Source organism: Coenobita brevimanus, chromosome 85 (genome assembly GCF_032717465.1).
Source record: "Coenobita brevimanus isolate Jiangsu-jjx chromosome 85, ASM3271746v2, whole genome shotgun sequence".
Classification (NCBI taxonomy): Eukaryota; Metazoa; Arthropoda; class Malacostraca; order Decapoda; family Coenobitidae; genus Coenobita; species Coenobita brevimanus.
The window spans coordinates 3951007-3967500 of NC_137038.1; the positions used below are offsets into that span (position 1 = coordinate 3951007).

General features: G+C 40.9%; 1 protein-coding gene across 1 annotated transcript in view; it reads right to left on the bottom strand.

The window, feature by feature from the left end:
- LOC145410369 (uncharacterized) overlaps positions 1 to 16494 on the bottom strand; it is a 112147-nt gene that overhangs the window by 26287 nt on the left and 69366 nt on the right. The window contains exons 4-15 of the mRNA XM_080280520.1: positions 15464 to 15514; positions 14445 to 14450; positions 12697 to 12850; positions 12322 to 12440; positions 11724 to 12045; positions 10216 to 10513; positions 4005 to 4285; positions 3175 to 3348; positions 2471 to 2649; positions 2042 to 2230; positions 1324 to 1516; positions 541 to 693 (exon numbers count right to left, since the gene is read on the bottom strand). Of these exons, the coding sequence (XP_080136646.1) occupies positions 541 to 693; positions 1324 to 1516; positions 2042 to 2230; positions 2471 to 2649; positions 3175 to 3348; positions 4005 to 4285; positions 10216 to 10513; positions 11724 to 12045; positions 12322 to 12440; positions 12697 to 12850; positions 14445 to 14450; positions 15464 to 15514 (2119 nt within the window). The remainder of the gene's footprint in view (positions 1 to 540; positions 694 to 1323; positions 1517 to 2041; positions 2231 to 2470; positions 2650 to 3174; positions 3349 to 4004; positions 4286 to 10215; positions 10514 to 11723; positions 12046 to 12321; positions 12441 to 12696; positions 12851 to 14444; positions 14451 to 15463; positions 15515 to 16494) is intronic.

The following is a 16494-nucleotide window of genomic DNA, read 5'->3' on the forward strand; positions in this document are numbered from 1 at the left end:
AACAAGGTCTCCCAAAACCTGATGTAAATTGTAAAGTGGTGGTTGAGGAAAATAAACTATCAATACACTGCATGGGTTAACTGATATGATTACTTAGCAGTACGGTTAAGGAATGAATGAACACCAACTAGATGAACTTTATCACAAGGCCATTTGGCATGAAAAAAATTAATAATAACAGCTAAAATCCATACTACCTCCATCCAGGTGGTTAAAGGGGGTCCAAGACAAGGCTACTGGATTAGGTGCACATGCACATGTGCGCACCCGCAGGCATGCACGCAAACACAAAATGGTGGTTTAATGGTTAAAATGCCCCAGACAGTGACAGCATTCCAAAGGCTGAAACTCAAGAGGTGAATGTAATACCACCAAAGTAAGTAGGATGTAATCTACAGTTAATGTATGAGATCACAGGGGGGGGGGGGCCTAGCCTCACCTTACTACCGTACACCATGAAAATGGTTAAATGGGACTGGCCATTGCCATTTAACTATTAACTTAGGATAACCAGACTCAAATGATTCAACCTGGACTGACCTGTAGGAAGGACTCTTGTGATGAGAACTGAGTGGGCTCAAGGAAATTCAGGAGAGAGAAGAGCTCTGTGACATTGTTCTGTAGCGGTGTCCCTGACAGCAGGACACGATGCTCCAGGAACATCAGACGAAGCCCTTCCAGCAGCTTGCAGTTCTGTGGCCAAAAGAGATGCTTGTTACATTTGTTGATCTCTTGCTTTAGACTTCTCCAATACCCGCCCCTCTCTCTAGACTGTCATCCACCCTCCCCCAACAAAAGTTCCCAAACATTCAACCTCTGCATATGATAATCTTCTGGTAGCAAGAGGAAAGTAAAATCACTGAACTGAAGAAGTCAAGGGGTTGGTACAAACCAAATGGAGGATATGCCTCATAAGCATCAACCGTCATTCCACAGGACAGACAATAAAATTACAGTACAGAATTCTTTACAATTGCAATACCTACCAGGCAGAGCCAATCATGAAATAAAAAAGGTGCAATAGCCTACTTGTCAAGTGCATCACTTTACGATGACATTCTTCAGAAATCAGTCTTCCAAAGCCAACTGTTGCCATTTCATAAACGTTCAGACCATTCTTTCGTACATTATTATGACAAGCCACAGGGTTTCATGACATCTCAAAAATAACCATCCTGTTCATGGGTTTGGATACACAAGATGTTGGAAAATATAAAAGATTAAATACTGTATAAATTACTCCGACAAATGCATTATCCTGCTCTTGGGACAAAAATATCTTCTAGGCCTCTGATCCAGTACATATTCATTAAATTTACGTACCCTATTCTTGAGCCTGTGAGCCTCATCAATAATACAGCAGCGCCAGTGTATCTCCTTGAGGTCCAGGCAGTCAGAGATGATCACCTCGAAGGTCGTAATTAGAACATTGAACTTGAAGACATTAGCGATGCGCTGGCCTTTCTCATCTTTGTAGTACATCTCATATTCAAGGATCATGTTGCGGCTTGCTTGGCTGTGATGGTAGGAGAAGAAAATGTGATTAGAGAAAAGAGGGTAAACTGACTGATGAACTTATGATAAAATCGTAGATGATTCCACTAACACAATCAGCACCCCTGCAACTCAGATCTACCTTTAGTGATAAAACAAGAGACAGAAAGACTGTGAAACTCCCCATTCCTTCTCCTTCCTGCAAAAACAAATCTCCTTTACCAAATTACACCCAAACTGCTTATGGTGTGGGACACAATTGTTCCAACAAACAACATGAAGACAGTTTTGAACCGTACATCTACCCATAAATAATCACTCTGCAACACCAAAAAGTAACAGACTAATTCACTGATCAAAATAAACTATAAAACCCTAGTAAAGAAAGACTAAGACTCTAAAAAAATTATGCCTAACCAGAAAGAAAAGGGAAAAGCATACGTACAGTACGGTATAACAACTATCATGAGTGCCCTCAAAAATGCAGAGCTAGTTCATACACAAGAGATGACACTTAAAACTAGTTAACTCTTGGTGTTAAACTTACGATCCATGGTAGACAATAATGTTGAGATCAGTCCAGCTCTCAAACTCCCGCTGCCAGTTGGGTATAGTGGAGAGTGGAGCAATAATGAGGTAGGGCCCCCGTATACCATATTTGCAGCAGGAGTCTATAAACGTCAGGGACTGGATGGTTTTACCCAAACCCATCTCGTCTGCTAGGATGCAGTTACGTCTGTGAGGAGTAAATGTTGGTTCTTCACATAAAATATAATCTGAAACTGAAAAGTAATAACATGTGGATCTATCATGATACATTTGGAGAGGCATTTTTTTTTTTTTTTTTTTTTTTTACTGAATAAAACTGTATGCAGGTTGTTAAAATAAAATAAAGCACCATCATATTAAAGGGTTAATTACTTCTTATACAATGGAAACAGCAAAAGCTCCAGAAACAAAACAGCAAAGTACGTACGAGTTATAATATGAAAAGTTGAGCCAGTTGAGCCCCTCCAGCTGATATTCTCGCAGTGAGTTGTTGTTCTTGTATTCTGGTGAAGCTTCCAGCTTCTTCCATTCACTGGGCTTGGGGCGCTTTTTCACTTTGCACTCTGACTTCGGGGGTGGATCTTTGTAGGTCATGAATGCCTGAATCTGATGGAGGGGGGGAAGTTTTCATTATCTGTTGACTATTATAATGCTGACTTTGCCTCTGTGCGCAGTAATCAAAGACCAGATGCCTATTAAAGTTCCACTGCCACTCATACAGTTGGTTTGAGTTTCTCACAATTTATAATATTGTCATAATTACATGGAAGACTTTATTATATAGTGAAAAACAACATTTACGGTATTCTGGTGTATAACTAGATCTTAATTTCAATCCAACAATTCTCAATTATCCATCCATCCTTTTTCTCATCTATCATCATTATTGCCCCCCCACTTTTTTCCAGATAAGAATACAGTAGGTTTCAGAAGGCAAGGAAAATGAAAACATAACTGAGGGAGGACAAATCAACAGCATGACCAGAGAAGTAGACCACACACTCATTCTTCTTTTATGCCCCACGAATCATGATTCCACCCCATGGGCACGACCATATGCACATTTTTTTCTTCTTTCCAATCAATTATATAGTTCAATATCCACTTGCCTGTCTTTGCGCCATCACTCACCTTTAAGGTGTCCACATCTTCTTCCAGCTCCCATGTAGAGTCCTCATATGGCAGGGCCTTCCACTTGACCAGGTAATGCTTGACATTCTTGCCAGTGCTGGGGTCAATGGCCTCTGTCATATCCAGGATGCGATCAACCTCAGTGTAGTCAGGGTTGAAGGCTTCCTCCTCCAACTGTTATGGATGACACCAAAATGTTACTACGGTTATTGGTATGCGACCATTACTAGTTCACACTGAAAAGAAATCTATCAACAGCCAGACACCTTAATTCCAGAAGGGGAAGCCACAAATGATTTGTCTCCATGTCTCCTCCACCATCAGGCTATGCTCTCTCCAATTCGCACCTTTCTCCAACAGATACCTCTCCACTCCATCTCTCCACTTCATTCTCAATCTTCAATGACCTGCTCCCCCCTCCATCTCACACACACTGCCTTTTCTCACTCAAGCTTCTTTTCACAAGGATACTATAAAGTATAGATCAACTCTTCATAAATACTCATTAAATGATCGTGCTGCACACCCTGAAGTGGTAGTTTTTCTGAAGTCCTTCAGGATACATATAGCCTAAAGGAAATTTACATTACAAGTATCCTCAGTAAATTAATGAAAAACTGACCAATTTAACTGCTATCTAGGATGATGATTTACCAGTTTCTCTCAAATTACAGTACAGTTGTAACTGTGAGAAAAAAGTTGTGATTACTAAATTCATCCCTTATTTACAATGCAAAACATGTATAAACCCCAACATCAAACTAATAATGTATAAACCCCAACATCAAAATAACACCAACATGACACCCAAGCCTTAGTGGATTACTCACAAACTCCAAGAGGTTGCTGCTTGTGGCTCTCTTCTGCTTGAACCGCTTGATCTTGCCAGTTATGCGCTTGTCCCCTTTCAGCAGCTCCTCCTCCGTGCGCCACTCACAATGAAGGTATGACAGGGACCGATACTTGACAAAAAACTCCTCTATGTCTATCTTCTTGGGCACTTTTGCAGGTTTACTGGGAGTCTTCTTTTCTACTTTCTTTGAATCTTCTTCTGTTTTCTCTTCCATCTTCACTTCTTGTTTCACTTCCTCCACTCTATCTTCGTTTTTCTCTGATTTTGGTCATTTGTGGAAGAAGGAATATGTTAGCAATTTTCCTTTTTTAACTACTACAGTAATTCTGGAATCCAAAAATTTTTTAATATCACATGTAAAGTTAAAGAATTATGAACTGCGTACAGTAGGGCACCAGGTTTCACGCCTTAAAGGGACTGTGAAAAGTGATGCCAAAGTAGGGGCACTGACCATATGGGAAATAAGCTAATAGGGACAGGCCCCCCCTAGTGTGTTTCCTAATTTAAATACATCCTTAAGTTACCTGAAAGATTGCTATTAACCTGCCACTGAACCTCTGTAGCCAACTCCATGAAGCAGTGAACTCTGGGGGGTGACACAATGTTGCATTTCTTTGCATCTGTATCATAAAATAGGCAGGCCTGGTCTTGAATTTCGGGCCCTGACACACTATTGTCTTCCCGGGTCATCCTATTCAACCACTGTAACAAATAATGCTCAACCACTGGCATAACTGAATTGTACTCGGTTTCAGTTTTTACTGGTCTACCTCCGGCGCCTGGTTCAGAATACTTCTTCACAAGGGCTAGATTGGTGGTTAATATTTGAATGTCCTGTACATCTGCCAATTAAAAAGTATTTTTCCTAAATTTATATTGGTCCATTGATCAATAAAAAATATATTTTCATTGTGCAATTTATCATCATCATCATCATCCGGACCTCCTTTCCCACCCAAGTGCAGGGTGAGGAGTAGCAATGTCCAGACAGCACAAACTTGCCCAAGCCAGATAGGCCACACTTCCATTCACTCATCATTCAAGCCCCCAGAATCCTGGCTCTATTGGATACGCCAAAAACATTCAAAGCATTTTGCAGCTTCACATGGCGTACCCGATTGAGTCAATTCGGATGCTGCCATGCTCACAAGAGGTGCCAAAATCCCTGATCATGCACTTCTTCTCACAAAATTCATCCAGCCAGCTTGATCTCTTGTCAGTTTCCTAGCCTCATCGACTGCCAAACCTCTCTTCCTCACACACTCATCCACCATATCTCTCCACCTTCTCCTTGGCCTACCTCGCCTCCTCCCTCCTTCAAATTCGCTCAGGCATACCTTTTTTACCACTCTATTGTTATCCATTCTTTCCACATGACAATATATCATCTCAGGACACTCTCTTCGATTCTGGTGTCCACCGACTTCCTCACTCCACACCTTTCACGAATCACATTATTTTGTATCCTATCTACCCTCTGTACTCCACATACATTCCTCAGCAGTCCCATCTCCACTGCTCTTACTCTTGACTTTTCATTTTCATGCCACACCATAGTCTCACACCCATATGTTAGAGTTGGTACTAACACTCCCTCATGTAAGCCTCATGCAACTGCAACTCTCAAGCCTCTCTCTTTATCAAGGCCTTCATTGCACCAGCCACTTTTCTTCCTTGTGTCACTCTACTTTCAACTTCTTTTGCACATTTTCCTCTCTTTTCTATCACTGTACCCAAGTATTTGAACTCTCACCTATTCCAGTCTCTCTCCATTCACAGTGATATCATGTTGGGAGTCACCTTCTCTCTCAATAACCATCACTTTATTCTTCTCTACATTTGCTCTCAAGGCACGACACTCACAGATATCAGCAAAACTCTGCACTAGCCTACCAAGTTCTTGCCCGGTACTTGCAAGCAGTACTGCATCATCAGCATACAACAAATTTGAGATATTCCATCCATCACCATTGATTACCAGCTCCATCCCTCTCTCCATTAACCGTGTTTTTACTTCTCGCATCACCCCATCCTTACATATACTGAAAAACCAAGGGGACATCACACAACCTTGTCGCATGCCCACACTGATCATGAACCACTCACTTAGATGTCCATTAACCCTTACACATGCTTTGCTACCATCACAAAAACTCTTGACAGCACCTAACAGCTTACCATCTACACCATACATGCACAAAACTTTCCACAATCCCTCTCTGTCTACTTTGTCATATGCTTTTTCCTGATCCATGAATGCCATTAACACCTTATGGTCCTTCTCACAAGCCTTCTCTGCTATCTGTCTCACTGCAAATACTTGATCCACACATCCTCTGCCACTCCTAAAGCCACCCTGTTCATCACTCACTAGGACTTCTGATATCTCTCTTACTTTATCTATAATAATTCTTCCATATACCTTCCCTACCACACTCAATAAACTTATGCCACGATAATTCTTGCACTCACTTCGCTCACCTTTATTTTTGTACAGGAGTACAATCACAGCCTTTTTCCACTCTGCATCCATGCCTTCTTACATGTCCCCAACAAGCACTTCATTCCACTCTCTCCATTACACTTAAGCATCTCTGCGTACACCCCATCAACTCCAGCTGCTTTCCCATTTTTCAGCCATTTCACAGCGCTCTTCACCTGTGCGAGTGTCCCGTCTCCTGGCACTGCATTCCTTCACTGCACGTCCCCAAAACCATTCATGTTTACACCCGCTCTGCTCTCTCTATTCCCATTCATCAGGCTTTCAAAATATTCTTTCAAACTGGTCCTTACTTCATCTCCATGGGTCAGTAACCTACCATCGGCATCCTTCACACCATCCCATTTCTTTCCGCTTTCATTTCTACATTTCCGCACCTCTTTCCAGAATAACTTCCTATTTTCAGTGTAGTTTGCAATCATTTATCTTCCCAGATCATCATTTACCTCCTTCTTTTTCCTCTTCACTAGTCTCTTTACGTGCTTCTTGCTCTCGATATACCCAGTTCTTATTTCAATTGAACCCCTATCCTGTAACCACTTTAGCCACTTCTTCCTCTTTTCCTCCACTGCTCCCTCAACGTCCTCATCCCACCATGCCATACCCTTCGTTTTTGTTGATATTCTTGCCACACCACACACCACTTTAGCATTCCTAACTAAGCAATCCCTATATGCATTCCACAGGCTGTCCAGATCCAATTAACTCCAGTTCATTGATTCTAACTTGTCCTCTACTTTGGTCCTGTAATCATCTGCCATTTCTTTGATCCTCAGCTTCTCAACTTTCAGTCTTTCTCCTTGACTGTTCCTCTCTCTCTTGATCCACCTCACTCCTCTCAGCTTGATCTTGCATACCATGATCATATGATCTGAAAGACCTCCAAATCGTTCTCTCACAGCCCTCGTATCAGCAACCATTCCCATCATCGACCTCTCGACGAGCACGTAATCAATCGGGCTTCTTTCCACACGAACCCCCTCTCCTCTATACCATGCATATTTATGTGCATCTTTGTGTTTGAAATAAGAATTACAAATGCACAACCTCCTCTCCTGACACATATCCTTTAGTCGATTCCCATAATCATTTTCTCCTGGTACTCCATAACAACCCATTATGTCATCCTCAAAACCAGTGCCTACTCTTCCGGTCATATCCCCCATCACGATCACTTTATAACTCCTGGGCATTTCTCCTACTACTTCACCCAGCTCATCCCAAAACCTGTCTTTCTCTCTCTCACTCCTGTCCTCACACGGTGCATATGCTACAATCACTGCCACTTTCTCCTTCTCAAACTTGACATACATACACCTCGAGCTGACACATTTGTAGTCTCTCATTCCACTCTGCCACACCTCATTTATCAACAAAGCAACTCCATCCTTACATCTTCCTCTCCCATTCATTATCGATCTTACACATTTCACACCCACCCACTCCCCCACTTTGCACCCTTTCATCTTCGTTTCACATAGTGCCATCACAGCATATCTTGCACTCTTGAACACATTCACCACTTCCACCCTCTTGCTCTCCTCATTCACACCTCTCACATTCCACAACTTATATCTGATACTGAATTCTATTTCTTCCTGAAATTTCCGGGGGTGGCAATCATGGAACATGACCTTTATCCAACAGCAGCCTAAAAAAATGATTGGGTTGGGTTAGGTTAGATTAGGTTAAGAATTACATTAACCTAACCTAATCAAACCTAATCATTTTTTTCAACAGCTGCAAGGTAAAGGTTGCACTCTGTGACTAATTGCACAATGAAACTACATTTTTTTCCTGATCACAGACTGACATAGCTTTAGGAAAAATACATTTAAACTGGCCGACTTAAGTACAAGACATCCGAATATTGACTGGCTTCAAGTTCACTCAGCTGTTATCTCATACTACCCACAGTCGACTCTGGCACATTATATATTTTGCATAGCTATTTCAGAGTTACAAGCACCTTTCTACATTTCCGCCACAATTTTATTTTTAACTCGTCATCATACTTGTGTTTTTTCACTCCATTGCGGTGGTAGTCATTTGGCCTTCCCTTTACCGCCAGCTGTTCCAGGTTTACATCGTCTTACAAAATTTCCACTATCACAGGTCCACCTTTGGCTCCACTTGAAGCACAAGATGGCATATTTCTGTCAATTACTAATCAAGAGCGCAGGAGTTTAACACTCAACTTGTGGACACGCTGAAAACGTGCGGGAAAACAGGCCAAACCAGAGTGTTGGCACTGGCGTCACCATGGCAAGAATTCAAAACTTGTGGTGCTGGAGGGCACTCCCCCCCCCCCCACGAATGCACAAACACTGGAATATTTGATGGCTGCCGCAAAAGTTCATTTCGCCAAACCGGATGCGGTGATACTTGGTGCCCAACTGTACTGCACAATGAAATGGACTACACTGAGAACAAGGGGAAATGACAAAAGTGATTGAGTACATGAGAGAGGAAGGTGGGTCATGGAATTAAGCTGACATACAAAGGAGTTTCTTTTCTTAATACCATCACTCACAAGACACAGCATCAGAAATCCATAATAATGCATGCTAAAAATCTCTGTCATCATAAAAGTCTTACCATCATCAAATGAAAGACCTCTCTTAAAGTTTACTAATATTAGGTGGGGGTGCTCAACATCCACTCACTCGATGCACTGCTGCTTTGGGTGTCTCCCCTTTCCTCTCTTCCTTCCTTCCTCTTCCATCTTTCCTTCATTCTTTCCTCTTCCTTCTGCCTACGGGTGACTTTACACTCCCTCTTCTGTCTTTCATTCCTTCAATCTTTCCTCTTTCTTCTGCTTATGGATGACTCTACACTGAGTGACAAGCCAAATGGTTTCCTGTACCAGGAAACCATTCACTAAGCTGGGTGGCAAACATATGACCAAATTATGGCACCTGGTGGTTTGGTGAGTAATTAAAGTGCTCCTATCGGACTGAGCCTGTGTAGGTTAATATCCATGGGGTGGTTGGGGTTTACTGCTCATACATTGCCACACAGGGATGAGTGAGGCTGGTCACTCTCATCTTACATGTCAGGACCAACTTGCCTGGCCCCGGGCTCCTACGCTTCTCATGGAACGACAAGGGATTGGATGATGGATGGACGGACGGATATAAAGTTAATTTCTAACCCACACAGCATGAAAATTTCCCTCTAAGCTGAACAGAATTACCAGGAAGTTGCAAAACTATTGTACAAAGAAAGTCTATCTATCTATCTATTGCCAGACGCCTCAATACCGTTCATGGTGGCCACAAACAAATCGCCTCCACATTGCCCTGTCCCCCGCCATTTCACTGCCCCGCTCCCAACTCACACCCCCGTCTCTCATATACCTCTCCACCCCATCCCTCCATCTCATCCTCGGCCTCCCCCTCCTTCTTCCCCCCTCCACTTCACTCACATACATTCTCTTCGTCAGTCTTTCACCCTCCATCCTCTCCACATGGCCAAACCACCTCAGTGTATTTCTCCTAATGCTTCCTATTACATCCACATCCACACAACGCTCCTTTATATCCTTATTTGTCAGCCTGTCTCTCCATGTGACTCCACAGGCTCCTCTTAAATAACTCATTTCCACTGCTCTCACTCACTATCCTGAAATGGTTAATATCTGCAACTAAAGATGAGAACAGTTAACAAATGATATCAAGACACTTACTGGTACCTTCCTCCTTCTCCCCACTTTCTTCCCCCTCTTCTTCTCCCTCCTTCTTCACTGGCTCTTCTTTCTTTTCCTCTGACTCTCCCTCTTCTTTCTTCTCTTCTGTCTTCTCTTCTTCCTCCTCCTTCTTCTCCTCCTCTTTCTTTTTTTCCTCCTCCCCTTCCTCTTTGCTCTTTGCTGCCGCCTCTTCATTTTTCTCTTCCTGCTCATCCTCGGTATCGCTCTCTACCTCCCTCTGACCCATCCTCATGCTCAGAATGCACTGGACTACCATTGTGTCTTCCGTGTTTGGGGCCTGGAAGATACAGGAATCATCATCATTATGATGATATTCATCATCATCATCATCCTGACCTTTATTTCCCACCTACTGATAAAGTGAGGGGGAAATATATAAACAGTTTTGAATTAAGCTATCAGATGGTCATCTACCATTTGTTGCTGCTATATTCTGATGACTTATTTATTGGAAATCCATGGATCATATTCCCACATACGTAATGGATAAATGTGCATACAGCAGGTTTGACATACATTAGTACATCATCATTAATACTTCATCAAATCAGTACAGCACTAGTTAAAACATGGACAAGGTCAACTGTATCTACTACCGGGACTTTCATGAAGCTTAAGCTATCTATCTAATAATAACATTTAGACATGCCACCAAGGAAAACAGATAAATTGCAAAACAAAAATAATACAATTTTTCAGCCAATTTCCATTTTATGTGGAATTTGTAGTGTGTCTTCAAAACTTATTACAGTATTTCAGTATGAATACCTCTCATGCAACTGCCTGCTTTAGATAAGATCTTTAATAGTATGGGGTTAAAAACATATAGTTAGCATTAACTGCTTCACTATCTGGGGTGTGTCATGCTGAATATAATCATCTGATATTAGAAGGCATACAACAAAATGATGTCAACATACTTTAAGGCTTACAGATCAAAGTTTAATGTTCTTCTTATCCTGGTACCTGAACTCCCTGTATTACAAAGGGATAGGTAAGAATGATGACATGAAAGGGTAGGCTTAATCCAACGAGTCCGGGAATGTCTATCATTTTATTCCTGCACTCTCCAGACAATTTTATTCAGCTTATGGTAGATTCTTTGGCTTGGAGGGTTACATACACCCTTAACAACCCCCTTTAATTTGACAGGCCTTTCCCAAGCTGAATAAAATCATCTGGTAGCAGCAAAAATAAACTAAACAGTAATACTCTTCTTCTTCCTTTAACTTTGGCCAAAATTGCCAATACTCTTCTTACTTTAACTTTGGCCTAAATTGCCACCTCTCTATCTTGAATACAGTTTGATCAAAAAATTTGAATATACAGTACTGAAAGTCACATGTTACACAAGGTATGCATAGCCACACCACTGTCTTATGTGAAATAAGCCACAAAAGGACAAAAATCTGGGCCAAGTTAAGGTGGAATAAGTATAGTCAGCCAGATTCAGTGGGTTAAAGGTCAACAATTTGGGTATGCCTCACCACGTAAATAATGTTGGCCTTGTTTCCGCCACCCTCGTCCATGTCTTGACCCATGTACGCAGCCGCCAGATCTGACACACTCTGAGGGTCCCCACCGGAAGAACCCGTCCCATCACCTTTGTTCTTGTTGATCAGTAGGTGGTCATCATCAGACAGATTGATGTCCAGTTCATCAACATACTTCTTCCTGAGTGTGTTGCGGCCCGAGCGACGTTTGTTAGCATCATCCTCATCCTTCCCACCACCACCACCAGTTTCTGACTCAGAGAAGTCAGATTCTGAGCCCTTCCTCTTCCGCTTCCTCTTGAAGTTTAGCAACAACCTGGTTGAGAGAAGGAAGTTAATAAGAAACCTTATCATTAAGAATGAACTAAAAAATACTCAAAGTAGAAATACAATACTGTATACTATATGGATATACTGTATACTATATGGACAACCTTTATACCTGAGACAACTGAAAAATACCTTCAAATTATTAAAAGTGCACTGGAATTCCTACAACCTCCACTTCAAGATACTCTTTTATTTTTATTCTTTCTTTTCAACAGCACATGCAACTGAGAACTCCTGAACCTGGAATAGAGAACTAACTCACTTGGCAGAAGGTCTCCTTTTAGTGGAGGCAGAACTCTTCACTCGGGGTCTCTTTTCCCCTTTGGTTTTGATGATGGGAGTGGAGGCAGACCCTAGTGGCAGACCAGTGGCTGGGTCAACCTGAAAAATTAAAGATAAAATTTGGAGGACTTTTACTGAATATATATATACCGGAAGAGAGAGAGAGAGGGGGGGGGGGATGTAATGGAAAAAACATTATGAAAATGAGATGACTGGGAATAACTGGAGCAGAGTGGTGGTAAACATGACTGTTTGATAATCCAGCATAAAGAAGAAGAGTTGTTGAAAATTACAATGGCAGAAATGGTATGGGCTTCAGCTGAGGAATGGAAACGTGTGAAAGCTTGTCGAGTACCTTGGTGGGGTCGAGGGGAGTGCCGGGGGGTGCCACGGCCGGATCCATCAGTGCTGCAGGAGGGGCCCCAGTGCCGGTGTCAATTGGTAGGGCTGAACCGTCTGCTGCAGCCGCCGCTGCCGCCGCTTTCTTCCCTCGGGGTTTCTTAGGCGTACTATGGGAATGGTGGTGGACAGTTAATGGTATGGGTACCAGATAAATACCTAGCAAGACAAAATGGAGACGACAGGAACCACAGTGTATAATGAAATGGAAACAGAGGAACTACCTGTTAGAAAGGTAATGGCAGGTACAAAGAAAAGTGGAGAAAGAAAGGAATTAGATGGTATGAAGAGACTGGTGAGGGGGTACCTCTGAGGAAATAAGGTACATTGAATAGTACACAGGGGGAATGAGAGAGAGAGAGAGAGAGAGAGAGAGAGAGAGAGAGAGAGAGAGAGAGAGAGAGAGAGAGAGTATACAGAGACAAAAGAACCTATCTTGTATAAGAACCAGAGATAAAAGAGGAAAAGAACCTACCTTGTATTAGGAAAAAAAGTGAGAGAGAGAACCCAGTTTGTATTTGCAGAGAAGGGGAAAGAGAACCCATTTGGTATTTGGACAGAAGGATGAGAATCTACCTGGTATCAGGAGAGAAAGAGGGGACATAGGACCTAGATGGTATTGGAAGCTGCGAAACGAGAACCGTGCTTGTATTAGAAGAGAATTGCAGGAGAAAAAGAATTATCAGGTATATAGACACGTGGAAAAGATTGGCAAGTAATTAACTTGGAGGACCAAAGAGACTGGCTAGTATAAGAAGAAAAGATGGGAAGCTAAAAAAAATAATAATAATAAAAATAAATAAATAAAAGACATCAAAGAGAATGGGGATGATGGAAATTAAGAAAACAGAAATGGATAGAAACATATACAGTACACCTGTACAGATTCAAAATAATTTAGATCAAAGACAATCTAACGATGTGAGGAAAAATGAGGCTGGACAAATAAATTAAGGGGAAAAAATCAAGATAAACCATAAAAAAACGTGTGGATATCTCTATGTACTGTATCATCATCATCCAGACCTCCTTTCCCACCCTAGAGCAAGGTGAGGAGTAACAATGTCCAGACAGCCCAAATTTGCCCAATCCAATGGGCCACACTTCCATTCACTCATCATTCAAGCCCTTGGAATTCTGGCTCTATCCGATACGTCAAAAACATTCACCACGTTCTGTAGCTCCACATAAACGTATCTGATAGAGGCAATCTATAATATATATATATATATATATATATATATATATATATATATATATATATACACACACACACACACACACACACACACACACAAACACAAAAGAAAAGAAAGTCAAAATACTTGGTGTCAAAAATCCAACTCAAAATTATCTACCGTAATTTGTTCATTTTTGTACTGAATTTCTTGGAACAGTTAGAATACATATAAGTAAAAAAAAAAAAAAAATGGATAGTGAATATGATAAACCCACAAATCTGTTAATTCATGAGGAAATAACTGATGCATAACTGAAAATTAGATTTACTAACTTAATGGTGTAGGCTACTGAAAGTAAAGTACAGAAGGCTAACAAGATGTCAAACACAAATTAGACAGCTTGAAAGAATAAATGAAATATAAACGAATTAGTGACGAAGTGACTATACTACTGTATAGTACTGTTGAAAGATGGTTTTCCCTCATTCTGGGATATGATGTCGGGCATTGGAGAGGAACAGGCATGGATCTGAAGGATTTATAACAATGCAGGATCATCCCAGAGCCGGCCAGACTCACCATCCGGCAGCATCCTTTAGTTTCAATCACTAGGTTCTACCATGCACAGATTATACTCAGTCACCAGTTCCCACACCTCCACTACACACTAGAGCGTGTAATATCCTCCACAAGGTAAACCCCTAACAGATTGCAGTTTAATTCAGAGTATTAAAAAAAAAAAAAAAAAAAAAAAAAAAAAAAAAAAAAAATGAAGACATGTCTCCCATGTTATGCAAGTGTTTGGTTAACTACATGAAAATGTTTTTAATATCATCAATTAACAACTAACAAAGGAAGTGTTGTGCTGTATTATTACACAGTAACCATAATTCTAAATCAACAATCAAATGCATAGAAGACTAAAACAAACAGAATGCAGATCAAGTGTACCAGCATGCAAACATAAAAGCCACAGAAAACTATTATAACACTACAATAGAAATTAACAACAAAATATAAAACTATGTCTGAGTTATTTAAAAAATAAAGAAATGAGCAACCAATAATAAACCTAAGGTGTGTATAAGCCTGGACTGCACAATGCTGGTCTGGGGAGTCTGTGTACAGTGCTAGTGAAGGGAGGAGAGGGGCTTCACTCTGACATTGCAGAGGCAGAACGAATACTATGACTGTGACCAGGTAGCTAGTACTCTTGAGAAATTTGGAACAGTATAATATGCAGAATGTAACTGCTGACAGTATTTATATCAATAAGGATTGAATACCTGGAATATGCAAGTGTTGCCATACAGTACTGCCATATCTTATGGACAGTACAGTATTTCCCACTTCACCCATAGGAAACTGCCCTGAATTGTAGCAACTGCAGATGTTCTTCAGAAAGTTTCCACTTTCTGGGTGTAAACAGGCAATACATCCTTGTTAAACCAATAACATCAAATGCATCCTATGACATGACTTCCAAACTTCAAAATTTCTCGATGGTCAGCAGAAAGAATTGGGTAACACCCTCAGTCCTACCTTTTCTTTGATTTTGGGGGAGTCTTGGCTGGCTGGGCTGTGGAAGGCAGTCTGAGGAGGGAGCAGGGGTGCTGTGGTTACATAGTACAGGGTGTGTTGCCTACGTGTACAGTGGGGGTGTGGCTTACAATGAATACAGCAGTTTGAGGTAAACCACAATAATTCAAACTAGGTGTCAGTGCTACAATGTTTTTAACCCTGTGTAACACCAAGATCAGATCACTGCATAAAACAAGACCATTTACCATTTAAAAACCTTTAAAATTTATGAATCTGTCTAAGAAAAATTTGTGAAAGAAGTGAAAGCTGCATTAGCATCTTATATCTACTGCAATTAATAGTTTTGAATAGAGTATAGCATTGCCAAGACTTCTGCAATCATGTGGCTTGTACCAAAACTTGAATAAATTTTGCAGACTATCTTGCTATCAATGATGTGATTACAAAAATGATAATTTAGGGCCTGACAGCCCTGTACCAGCCATACAGTCTCTCAGCAAGCAGATCAACCTAATGGCCGTTGGATCCTGTCAGTCTTGTTAAACCAAAATAGTGAAGCATCACTTGGGAAACAATGTGACACACTGGTTCAAGAATACAAGGGTAACACCACACTGCTGTTAACTATCATACTGCTGCAACCACACTGGTATATTTCCTACACCATCTGAATCTGGGGAGATCTTTTTAATTAGCTATTTCTATTTCTTGAGAATTTCTATTCAACTTAAGAAGGGCCTTTATTATGAAAATGTGAATGAGGGCTATATCTAACAAATCCAGTTTGAGAAATATACCCTAAATAGAATAAAATTATCTGGATATCAAGAATAAAATAGTCACTACATTAAAGCAATTAATTACGACCAGTGACTATTAGTCTACAAATGGAAATGATCAGTGAGGGGAAAAAGGAAATTATTCCCTCTCCTTGAACAGTAAAAATTTACAGTACCAATTTCTCGGTTTAATTCAGAAATATAAATACTGTATGTAAACTTGTTACAAAAATTAGTTTGCGTAATTAGAAC